General features: G+C 40.3%; 1 protein-coding gene across 5 annotated transcripts in view; it reads left to right on the top strand.

Annotated features, from left to right (window-relative positions):
* MSH3 (mutS homolog 3) overlaps nt 1-12,220 on the top strand; it is a 183,871-nt gene that overhangs the window by 120,450 nt on the left and 51,201 nt on the right. For all 5 annotated transcript variants that reach the window (XM_081826656.1, XM_081826657.1, XM_081826655.1 and 2 more), the window contains one exon: nt 756-867. In XM_081826656.1, coding sequence (XP_081682782.1) covers nt 756-867 — 112 coding nt within the window. The remainder of the gene's footprint in view (nt 1-755; nt 868-12,220) is intronic.

The raw sequence follows: 12,220 nt of genomic DNA, 5'->3' as shown, positions 1-12,220 counted from the left end.
AATAACACATTACAGTATGATCCTGATTTGTTTTGCTGTTTTTTTAATGAAATCACAAACCAGCACAGTGAGTGTGTAAAAACCTAAATGCAGAGCAGAAATTTGGGAAGGGTAGACACCACACTGATCTCAGTGGTAATCTCTGGGGAGGAGAATAAAAGGAGGGCAGTGCTCACAGTTGGCTTTGATAAATACATAAAGCTATAGATAAAAACAGAAATATAAAAGCTTTAAAAGGAAGACCAGCAAGGCAAAAAAAAAAAATTTTTTTTTTATCAAGAAAAGTGAAAGATACTAAAGACCATAGGAAGATGTTTCAGTTAAACAGAATATGAAAATTTTAGGTCTCCCAAGTGCAACACATAATATAATTTCTACTAATGTAATAATTGAATCTGGAAATAATTTTTAATGACTTCCTATATTCTTATAACTGAAAATGATTTAAATGGCGATAATTTGAACTGTAACTTTTAGTAATGAAAATATTGATCTTAGAGAATAGTAGGAAAAAAAAGATCTTGTAAAGTAGACTTCAGTGGAGGTATTGTAAGACACTGCTAAAGTTTGTGCTTCGAGCACTATTATAATAATTGTCCTCCCAATTCTTATTTTATAGTTAAAATTTAACTTTTGTACTCAAAGCCTTATTCTGGGTGTGTGTTCTTAAAGTCTTATCTTTTATGCTAGAACTTAGAGATTTTTTTAAAGGCAGTTTTCATGCCTAGTAAATTGAAATATGCTTCTTTTCGCAGACCAACTCTACAAGAGGGAAGGAAAATCTTGATTAAAAATGGCCGGCACCCTGTGATTGACGTGTTGCTGGGAGCACAGGATCAGTATGTACCCAACAGTACAAATTTATCAGTAAGTAACACACGATGCCAGTAAATAAGTAAAAGATGGTAACACTGATCCAAACTTTTAAATACAAAAAAGTATTTTTATAATTTACTCAGGTTTTTTTTTTTTTTTAAAGATTTTATTTATTTATTTGAGAGAGAGAGAATGAGAGACAGAGAGCATGAGAGGGAGGAGGGTCAGAGGGAGAAGCAGACTCCCCGCCGAGCAGGGAGCCCGATGCGGGACTCGATCCCGGGACTCCAGGACCATGACCTGAGCCGAAGGCAGTCGCTTAACCAACTGAGCCACCCAGGCGCCCTAATTTACTCAGGTTTTAACTTTGGCATTAAATGTAGTAATCTTGGGCTGTAGTTTTTATATTCACCACCAAGTATGGAGTTGGTATCCTTTCCAATGAAAGATGATCTATAAATGGAAAGATTTAGCAATGAAAGGGTTAGTCTTAATTAGTTATCCTAGGTAACCCCTATAAATATTTTTCATTTATAAATGCCCAAATATGCTAATAGGGTGGAATCATACCATAGTTTTTGCAAATTTCATTAGTGTTTAACATTATATGCATTGTCCTGTCTTTCAAAATTTTAAAATGTTTGGCGAAAGAATTGGAGATGCTTCAACTGATTTCAGTGATGAGAACTTTGTCATATGGGCTAGCATTCTCTCACGGAATGTTAATGATCCTAAAGATTTATTCATTTAACACATACTTACTGTATTCCTATTTAGTTTCAGGTAGTGAAGCAAGTATTAGGACAGAGAGTGATAAGCAAGACAGAACTAACTATTCCCTGCCTTAAGGGTACTGTGATCAAGCAAGAAGGTAGCCAGGCTATTATAATACATGATATAGGAAACCACATTGTCCTGGGAGCATGTAGCAGGTCAACCTAACTTAGTGTAGAGGGAGCATCGAGGAAGGTTTCCTGGCGATGAGATACTAATTGAAGAGGGAGTCAGTATAGGCCAGGGAAGTGGAGAGGAGTATACCGGGTCAAGGAACCAACATGGCAGAGGCTAGGAGTGAGGCAGAGCAGGGTGAATTCAGGGTAGTGAAACATGTGGAGTGGTGTGGAGCATAGAGTGTAGAGAAAGAAGGGTTCAGAAATGAGGAAGAGGCCAATTTGCTCATATGCTGTATTAGGGAATTTTGATTTTTTTCCCTAAGGGATTGAGAATACCAGCAACAGAATGTTTGAGGCTGGGACAAAGGCAAACTTGTGGGATGGAGTGTGTGTGTATGTGCCTGTGCCTCTGTGTGTGTGTGTTTGTGTCACATAGAATTACACTGTCAAAGTGAAGTGGTGCAAGCGTAGATTTTATTCAGTAATGTAATTGCAATAGAGAAAAGAGTCTGGTGTGAACTGAACTCAACTTCAGTTTGTGCAGAGGTGACTGGGTGTTTTAAAGGGAGAATGAGGGACTAGGAAGGAGGTGGAACAAGCTGTAAATTTTCCTGCCAGTCTTGTACTTTTTCAGGTAGGAACTTAAAATGCGATTGGGATCACCCTAAGAACATGGCCATGAACTGTTAGAAACTATGCTAGTGTTGGTTCTGGTGCCTTAGTGGGAGGAGTAAACAAAATCATTTATGTTGAAAGTGTGGGTTTTTATAGGCCAGGGTTGAAGCCTAGTGCAGAAGAGGGCTCAGGAGGAGCCTGACTAGAGTTTGGTTAAGGTGAGAGCGTCTTTGTCAACATCGACTGAAATAATCTGGTGGTGAGATTGGAGAATTAATACGTAGGGAGGAGTCAAGTGAGAGAGGTTGTTGTATCAGTGAATGAAGTTCCTGACTTTAGGATTTCGGAGGTAGTGCTCTTCTGGGAGAGAGCAAGTCCTAGGTATGGCCTTGGAAGAGGAGTAGCAGAAGTGGAGAAGGTGTTTGGAGATGAAGAGATCAAGGAACAGAGTCTGGGAAAAAGTCACCTACATGAATGTTGAAATCATCTAAGAGAACAGCAGCATTTGTAGGGAAAGCTGAAGGTGTTCTAGGTGTCAGAGATCCCAAGGGATGGAGACTGGTGACCTGGAAGTTTGTCGATGCCTGAAGTGAGGACAAGCGGAGGGGGTGGTCAGGTTCTAAAGAAACACATAAGAACATGTAAGAAAGAACCTCCGATCTCTGGGATATGTGTGGTAGGATGTGGCAGAAAGCTCAGCCTCCAAATGAAGTGAACAATAGCCAGGTTTCAGTTTAAGCCTGTTTGAAGGAAATGTTAAGCAAGGATATTAGAAACATAGAAGGATTTGGGAATTTTCAGAGGTCAGTGGAGAATTGGGATGTAGTGCAGCAGCTAGAAATTAGGTCAGAGAAAGGAAGCCCAGAACAGCAAGGGAGTTGAGAACATAACAGAGTACTCCTTCTTGGGCTGTGAGCAAGGATGACAGCAGTGTGCACATGGTGAATTTGGCCACAAGTGTGGTGAGTAAAAGGAAATGCTTTCAGTTACGTTTAGTTTAATATTACATTTTGATGCAGCACATAGATTTGTTGGTAGTATATAACCTGATCCCCAAAGTCTATAAACTTGCTCATTCTCATTAAGGAATTTGTAGGAATTTGTAATTGACTTAATTTATCAAGCCAAGTTTACACTTCCTGATGCTTTATTGACTTTTAAAAGAAGACTATGTGAACATAAGAATTTCTTTTTCAGTTCTCATAATACCAGTGGGGTATAGCTTTTTTTGAGAAAGTAATATAGTTGTAACATTTAATACCTTGGTTTATATTTTACTTAGAAATCACTTGAACATTATTTCCTTTTACTGTTCCCATCCCCCAGCATGCCCACCAACTCAATCCCAAGTGTGTTATCCTTGACATTGGTTTTTTTTTTTCTGTGCTTTTTCATTATTTTTTTTCCTCTTTAGCTTTCTTTAAAAAATGTATTATACTATTTAATAAAGCAAGATTTGAGAAACTTAAATAGCCTTTTGCCTAATTATAAGAATGTTTTAAGGAAACATTAAACTTTTATATTTAAATTTTTACAAAATAAATGGAGTGATTTTTTTTCCAGTAGGCACTTCAGAATATTCCAGAATATTCATTTCTTTTACATATGCTTTTTCTAACTTGAGTAGGAGTTGATATAGAACTGTTGCTATGGTGAAGTGCATTCTATTTTGCAGGGTACAAATTTATACACAGGGATAGTGTTGAAAAAGAACTTACTATGTAAAACTCGATTTAAAATATTTTATAGGTGTTAATTATAAAATATAGCCTGAAAATAATTTCCTGAAAGCCAAATGACATTGTTGCTTTTGATAATCATGTAATTTTAAGAAATGGTCTTTTGTACATGTGATTATAAGTGTACTTTTCTGGATTCTGTGTTATGTGAACTTATTATAGTCCTTCTGAACAAGCCAACTTTCTGCCTACTTTTCTTCTCCCAGTTTTAAGAATACTCTTCACATTTCATAATCTGGCATTTATTTTGAATTTTTATTAGCATTATTTTATGAATATTTTGTTCTTAGAGATTTTGACACACTTTATGTCAGTATTGTGCTTGAGGTCAGATTACACAGAAGAAAGAGACAGAATACCTCCCTGATCTGGTGGGAGACACACCCAATTAAATTAACACTAATAGAATACTTACAAAGGCCATGAAAGAACTAACAGATTACATGGTAGAAAAATTGGCACCAAACTTGAACAGGCATTTCAAAGTAGAGGATATCCAAATGGTCCCTAACAGACTAACATTTTTTTGACCTGCTGTATATTAGCTTTTCTAGAATACAAGAATATAGCAAAGGATTAAATAGAGAGGAACTGTGGACTTTGAGGTGTTTGGGGGACATTGGGTGGAAATCCTTTTTTTTTTTTAAAGATTTTATTTATTTATTTATTTGAGAGCGAGAGAATGAGAGACAGAGAGCATGAGAGGGAGGAGGGTCAGAGGGAGAAGCAGACTCCCCGCCGAGCAGGGAGCCCGATGCGGGACTCGATCCCGGGACTCCAGGATCATGACCTGAGCCGAAGGCAGTCGCTTAACCAACTGAGCCACCCAGGTGCCCCTGGGTGGAAATCCTAACGTGAAGGTGGATAGATGGATATGAAGACCAGGAGAGTGGTCTGAGCTGGAGTTACAGATTTTAGAATGATCATGACGTATGTACAGGAGTTTTGATTCTGGATCTGTCAGGGAAATTATATGAAAATATAAAGAAGGCTGATGAAAAGGCCTTCTCAGGCATTAACACTGAAGGCATAGTTTTACTAAAAAAAAGTAGGTTTAAATGAGAACTTTTTAAGAATCTTTTTTTTTTTTTAATTTTAAGGTTACTTATTTACTTATTTGAGAGAGAGATAGTAAGAGAGAGAGAGGACAAGAAGGGGCAGCAGCAGAGGGAGAGGGAAAAGCAGACTCCCTGCTGAGCAGGGAGCCTGACTCGGGGCTCGATCCCAGGACCCTGAGATCATGACCTGAGCCAAAGGCAGATGCTTAACCAACTGAGCCACCCAGGCGCCCCAGACGTTTTAAGAATCTTTTAAGCATATTTACCCTACCTTATTTTCAGAATTTAGAGTTATTGTTTAATCTGAAGATCACACTTGTTACAATGGTAACCAGATGCTACTGTATATTCCTTTCTATCCTGTGGGACCTAGCTCTGTCGCATCTTCTAGGAAACCTCAATTTGACTTCTCCAAGCAGAATTGAAAGGAATACTCTTTTAAATCCTCTTTTTGTTTCCTTCCCTGATTTCACGACATAATATGAATGTTTGTAGACTCAGCAGTGCGGGATCTCCCACCTCCATCATGCCCCTCTCCAATGTATTTCTACATTCTGCAGCCACAGGGCTTTTCCTAACCTGTCCTAACACTCTCACATTTAAAATCATGCTTAAAATTCCAGCCATATAGTTCCCAAGTTGCTGTTCTTCTGGGACTTGGCAGATGGTATTCCCTCTGCCTAGAATGTCATCTTTCCCCACACCATCCACTCCTGCCTCACACACACCCACAACCCACCCCACCCCACTCTCCAGCTCCTGCTGTTCTTGAAGTCTTGTCTTGGATGTCAGTTTCTGCACTGAGCCTTTCCTAACCAATGCTGGTTTGGGTACCCTATCACTTACCCATAACACTCATATTTCTCGCCATTTTAGTGCTTAACCAGTAAATTATAACTACCTTTGTTTGGGGTTCCCAGTGCACTGTGAATTTCACGAGAACAGAATGGACTTCTCTGGTTTAGTTGTAATCCCACTGTCAGTCACAGTTCTCTTGCACTTAGCAGGCACCTGATCATATTTGTTAAATAAACAAGGATTAGCCACAAGCCTTGAAAAGTCTTCAAATTTTAAATTTTTGTCTTTTTTTCCCCCACAGAATGTTATTTTTCAGGATGTTATATGGGAATATCACAATTTACTGAATAATTATACTGTAGAACTAGAAGGGAAATTAGGGGTCATTTAATGTAACCATTTCTTCTTACTTATGAGGAAACAAGGCCCAGAAAAGGGAGAGGTGACATGCCAGAGGTTACCCAAGTTGAGTGGTCTTGAATTGTCTCCCAAAACACAACAGTATTCTAGGGCAAGCCAGTGCTTTTCAATCTTTTTCACTTTGCAGCACACCTTGAGAGTGATAAGAGTTTGGGGCTCCTGGGTGGCTCAGTCGGTTAAGCGTCTGCCTTTGGCTCAGGTCATGATCTCAGGGTACTGAGATTGAGCCCCACGTGGGGCTCCCTGATCAGTGAAGATCCTGCTTCTCCCCCACCTCTGCTGCTCTCCTTGCTTGTGCTCACTTGCTCTCTTTCTGTCAAATAAATAAAATCTTTAAAAAAAGAAAGAAAAGAAAATGATAGGAGTTTGATGGTACGCTGGAATGAAAGGAAAAGGAGAAGGTTGTTCGGAGCCAAAGAGGTTCACCTGGGGCTCTGGCTGCCCCAGCCCCACCTTGAGGATTAGGAGGTCAGCTTCTTAGCATCCCTGTAACCCGTGAGGCAGACGAAGACATAGTGTGCCAAGACATCCTGCTTGGGAAACGCCACTGTGATCCACTGCAGTCTCAGGACTGTTTACTTATTAAACCAAATGACTTTCTAATGGATGGATTTTTGATAGCAACTAAAGTTGGAGTTTTAGTTTGTGTTTTTTGTTTTTAAATATTTATTTATTTATAAATAAATGTTATTTACTTATAAATAAATGTTATTTATTTATATGGGGCTCAATCCCAGGAGCCTGGGATCATGACTTGAGCTGAAGGCAGACACTTAACTGACTGAGCCACCCAGGCACCCCTGTTTTTTGTTTTTAATGTAAATAATATAAATTCCCCTTATTGGGAGAGAGAGTGGGAAAATTGTGGTTGACAGCTTCTCGATTTGTGGAAGGGAAGAAAATGAGTTGAATGTGCAAAGCAGGAAGTTTCCCAGGAAGTACTTGAACCCTGTGAATCTCTGTGGCCAAAGGGAAGTCCACAGCCCAGCTCTTGTGGGGTGGGACTGGGTGGACACTGGAATCCTGGTCACAATCCTTTCTCCTGAGATCGAGTCAAGCACTCAGTGCCTGGCACTGTGTGGCACATAGTAAGTGCTCACATATTTGTTACATGAATGATCCTTGAAACTGGTAAAGATGAGAGAGTACTAGACGGGACCAAGGATCACCAACTTCCCATTTCCTCCCTTCTCCCAGACAAATTCTTCTAGCTACCCCAGAAATGCTTGGTTTGGCTATATAAAAGTAAGACTGATTGTACTAATATTCATAAGCTGTTGACTCTTTGTCCCTAATTACCAAGCAGACTAACAATAATGCATACCATAAAAATATGTCTGAGTATTAAGTTTAATTTAATTCTGTGCCTGGATTATTCTCAGAGATTTTGCTATAAATGTATTTTTCGCATAGCATGATCATGGGATCATATTGTTTTTTTGTTTGTTTGTTTTTTGTTTTTAAAGATTTTATTTATTTATTTGACAGAGAGAGACACAGCGAGAGAGGGAACACAAGCAGGGGGAGTGGGAGAGGGAGAAGCAGGCTCCCCGCAGAGCAGGGAGCCTGACACGGGACTCGATCCCAGGACCCTGGGATCGTGACCTGAGCTGAAGGCAGTCGCTTAACCAACTGAGCCACCCAGGCACCCCATGGGATCATATTGTTAAAAAATAGAGGAAACAGGTGATGCCTGGGTGGCTCAGTCATTAAGCGTCTGCCTTCGGCTCAGGTCATGATCCCAGGGTCCTGGGATTGAGCCCCGTGTCGGGCTCCCTGCTCGGCGGGGAGCCTGCTTCTCCCTCTCCCACTCCCCCTGCTTGTGTTCCCTCTCTCGCTGTGTCTCTCTCTGTCAAATAAATAGATAAAATCTTAAAAAAAAAAAAATAGAGGAAACATCAATGGCATTTGAACATTGTTTTCTGTTAATTCTCTTCCCTGGTGCCTGTTTCTTCCTGCTTCTGACACAGTGAGATAAAGAAGGATATTTTGTATGATAACTGCTTACTTTTTAAAGTGTTCTGACCTAGATTGCTGTCTTTGCCCAGAATGTTCCTTCTTCTGTCTTCTTGTCTTGTAACCCATCTGCATTGATGGAGCTCCTACTCATCCCTCACGACCCAAAAGATACTACTGCCTCTTCAGAGCCTTCACCATTACTCTGGCCAGAAATAGTGTCTTTTATTTTAGCACTTTCTTTGTTCTGTTTTTAAAACTCTTATCACATACCACTTGTTGGTACATAGAGGTAGTGGGAGAGTTGATTGGAGGAGTAAATTCAAATCGTAGTTAGCTATTATTTTATTATCATCTTGGACAGACCACTGTACTCTTCAGTTTCTTCATCCATAAAATGAGGGGATTAGGTTGAGTAACAACTAGCTTTCTGTGGAATGTAAATTGGACAGCATCCAGGCATCAGAAGAATTTGGACCTTTTCCTTAGCATGTCAGCATACAGCCTGTACTCTTCTCCAGCCTCATTATCCCCCTTTCTGTTTGTAGTTCCCCTTGGGTTAAAAGTGCAAGGATTTGGCTAAGGGCTTCTCTGGAGGAGGCTTTCACTAGGGAGTCTCTTACTGTAACCTGTTATTGATTGACGTTTTCAGGGAATAAAACACTTTGAAACTGCCAAACTTTTTCAGCATTCTGCAGCTATTATAAAAATAGCTCTACCATGAGTCTTTTTTGAAGATAGATGTCAATATCTGTACCTGTCAAGGAAGGAAGCCTTTTTTGTAGAAAATTAGCTGATGCCCAAGTCTTAGAAATGAACATGTGACAACTTTAGTGTTTCGTTTTATTTTATTTTATTTTATTTTTTTGCTGGGCATCTCCTGACCTCAGGGATATTCTGACTGACCATCACTGTGGTGTACCCAACGGCAGACCCATGGAGGCTGGCCCTGCCTTAGAGCAGCTCCTCTCGGATCTAGCAGTGACTGTGACTCCCTGTCATTGAGCAGGGATCCCTGTGAGACATCTGTCAGGGGATGATCTTCACTTATCATCCCCATTCTGCTACTTAGTAGCTCCACGTTACGGGGCAAGGCCCTTAGATTCCCCAGGCCTGTTCCCTCGCCTGTCACATGGGAAAGCAGTAGTACTTGTATGACCATGTGAGGCTCTTGTGAGAACGAAATGAGGTGATGCCTGTGGTTAGCATGGTTACCTGTGGCACTTGTTAGCTGTGGTTTTCTGAATGATACCTTAAAATTGGCCTTTTGTGTTTTCATCTCCACTTCTTTTCTCTCCACAGAAGACCGCATTCAATGTGGAAATTGATTAGTTATTTCAAAACTTACTGGCTTAGATTCAGTGTTTGATTCTTGGTACATAATACTAAGATCTTATTGACTGATGCTGTCCACATAGACATCACTAGTACTGAGGTAAAAACTTGGAAGTTTGAACTCTAGCTTCCGCAAAGGTTTATTCAGGCAGTAGGTGCTGTCCAGAAACAGTCCCCTTGGTACAGTACTTCAGTGTTGGTTTATTGTCGTGCATCCATCCATCCGTGTTTTCTTTTTTTTTTTTTTTAAGATTTTGTTTATTTATTTGAGAGAAGAAAGCACAGCAGGAGAGGGAGAAGCAGCTTCCCGCTGAGCAGGGAGCCTGATGCGGGGCTCCATCCCAGGACCCTGGGATCATGACCTGAGCCGAAGGCCGGTGCTTAATGACTGAGCCACCCAGGCGCCCAATATATGAGATTCTTGATCATTTCCTCACTTACTATGTCATCTTGGGAACTGTAGAAGAAAGGGAGTCACATATTCCTGACTCGTTTCTAGAGAGAATGCAAATGATTTTTTGATCTGTAAGGGTGGTGAATATCCCTGTTGTGGTGCCTTTCACCGGTATTTATTAAGTGCCTTCTTTTTGCCAGACCTTGTTGTAGTCAGTGGGGATGAACAAGATGACATAGTTCCTCTCATGGGAGCTTACTTTCTAGCAATGACATTGGTAATAAGTAAACAATAAAATTAAGGAAATTTCAGAGAGGGATAAAAGGATAAAAGGTATAAAGAAAATAAAATGGGGGCGCCTGGGTGGCTCAGTCGTTGGGCATCTGCCTTCAGCTCAGGTCATGATCCCAGGGTCCTGGGATCAAGCCCCGCATCGGGCTCCCTGCTCCGCGGGAAGCCTGCTTCTCCCTCTCTCACTCTCCTTGCTTGTGTTCCTGCTCTCGCTGTCTCTGTCTCCGTCAAATAAATGAAATCTTAAAAAAAAAAAAAAAGAAAATGGGTTAACATCGTAGAGTAGGACAGGTTAGAGGGACTTAAGGTAGTTGAGGGTCAGAAAAGGTGTCTCCTGGGAGCTGATGTTTGAGTTTGGACTTGAATGACAAAAAGGATCTGATCTCAGGGAAGAGCACCCCAGATGGAAGGAACAGCTATGGAAAGGCCTGAAGGCAGGAACAGAAGAAGAACATAAATCCAGTCTGGCTAGTGCTGAGCTAACATGTGGAGGGTGAGAGGAGATTAGGCCAGACAGGCCGTCATGGTCTCTAGGCCATGGTGAGGAGTTGAGGCTTTAGTATTAGTACACTGTGGAGCTATTTGAGGGCTTTTAGCAGGAGACAAATTCTGTTTTAATTTTGAAGACAATCTGACTGCAAGGTAGAGAATGATCTGTGGGCAGAGAAGCAGAGAGACTAGTCAGGATCCACTGCAGTGGCCCCCCAGGATGGTGGCAGTTGAGATGGAGACAAGAGGTATTAATGCATCTCAGAATACCTCCTGATTCTTCAGTCTCTTTTTCCCCATCAGTATTTACTAGAGTGTGCCCAGTATATAATCTATATCTCATTGCAGGTATAAATATTAGTGCTTACTAGCAAAGCAACCACTTTATTACCTACAAATAGTTGAGTTGAAAGCATTTCACTCCTTAAATCTTCCGAGTTAGATCATGTCTGAAATCTTGAGGTACTGGATAGGCCTGGAAAGACCACTTCCACAGAAGGGACCACACGTCTGACTGGGGTCACTGTGTACCCATTTTTCCCAAGTACTTCGTGTAAGTGAATTCCACAGCTTCCCCTCTTGATTCAACCCAGAGCCGCCTACTCTGTGTCATATGCCTGAATTTGGACATATTATTTTTCAGAGGGTCATAGAATGTGAGGGTGAGAAATCATTTAATTCAACTCTCTCATTTTAGAATTGAGGAAACTGAGACCTCAAGAGCTATCTTGACCTGTCAGGACCCTGTCAAATTTTTGATTCCCATTGGATGAAGACACTGAATTGAGCAATAAGTATAAATACTCTTATCTTTCAAGGCATTGGAAGAAAGAAGCTGTCTACAAGATAAAGGGTGTATATTTTTATATTTTTTCCTCATAGGTTTCCTAAATTACTTATTTAGTAAATTATTTTTTTTGTTTCTGCACTTCCATCACCCACCCCTATTGCTCATTGGGTTTGGTAATTCTACTTCCGGCGGTTCCACCAACAATGCCTTCATGGTTCAGGGCCTCCTCGTGGCACATGTAACCCTTGTGTGGGTTATTCCGCCTTATGTTACACTCTTTTACTTTCTAGTATGTGGGGCTTTTTATCTAGTATTCTATTTTTATGTAAATATGCTGGAAATCCAAATAACAAGATGTCATTAGGAAATTGTGTAAATTTTTCCTAAATATATTAATGGATTTATAAAGAGTTGTTTGATGGCTCATGATGATTATTTGTGAAATAAATAATTAAATCTTAAGATAATGCATTTAAGTAATTTTTAACTACCTAATGTTTCAAATGAAAAAGTATAGAAAACAGTAGAACAGACACCCATTTACCCTTCCCTCAGATATCATAAAGAATGACCCTTTGTGATATGAACTTTAGATTTATTTAAAATAAGTAAAGTGTTAAGATCTA

This window comes from Leptonychotes weddellii, chromosome 7 (assembly GCF_054177405.1).
Source record: "Leptonychotes weddellii isolate Sample4059 chromosome 7, ASM5417740v2, whole genome shotgun sequence".
In the NCBI taxonomy this organism is placed as follows: Eukaryota; Metazoa; Chordata; class Mammalia; order Carnivora; family Phocidae; genus Leptonychotes; species Leptonychotes weddellii.
The sequence above is the reverse complement of the archived record's forward strand: the minus strand, read 5'-3'. Positions and strand labels throughout refer to the sequence as shown.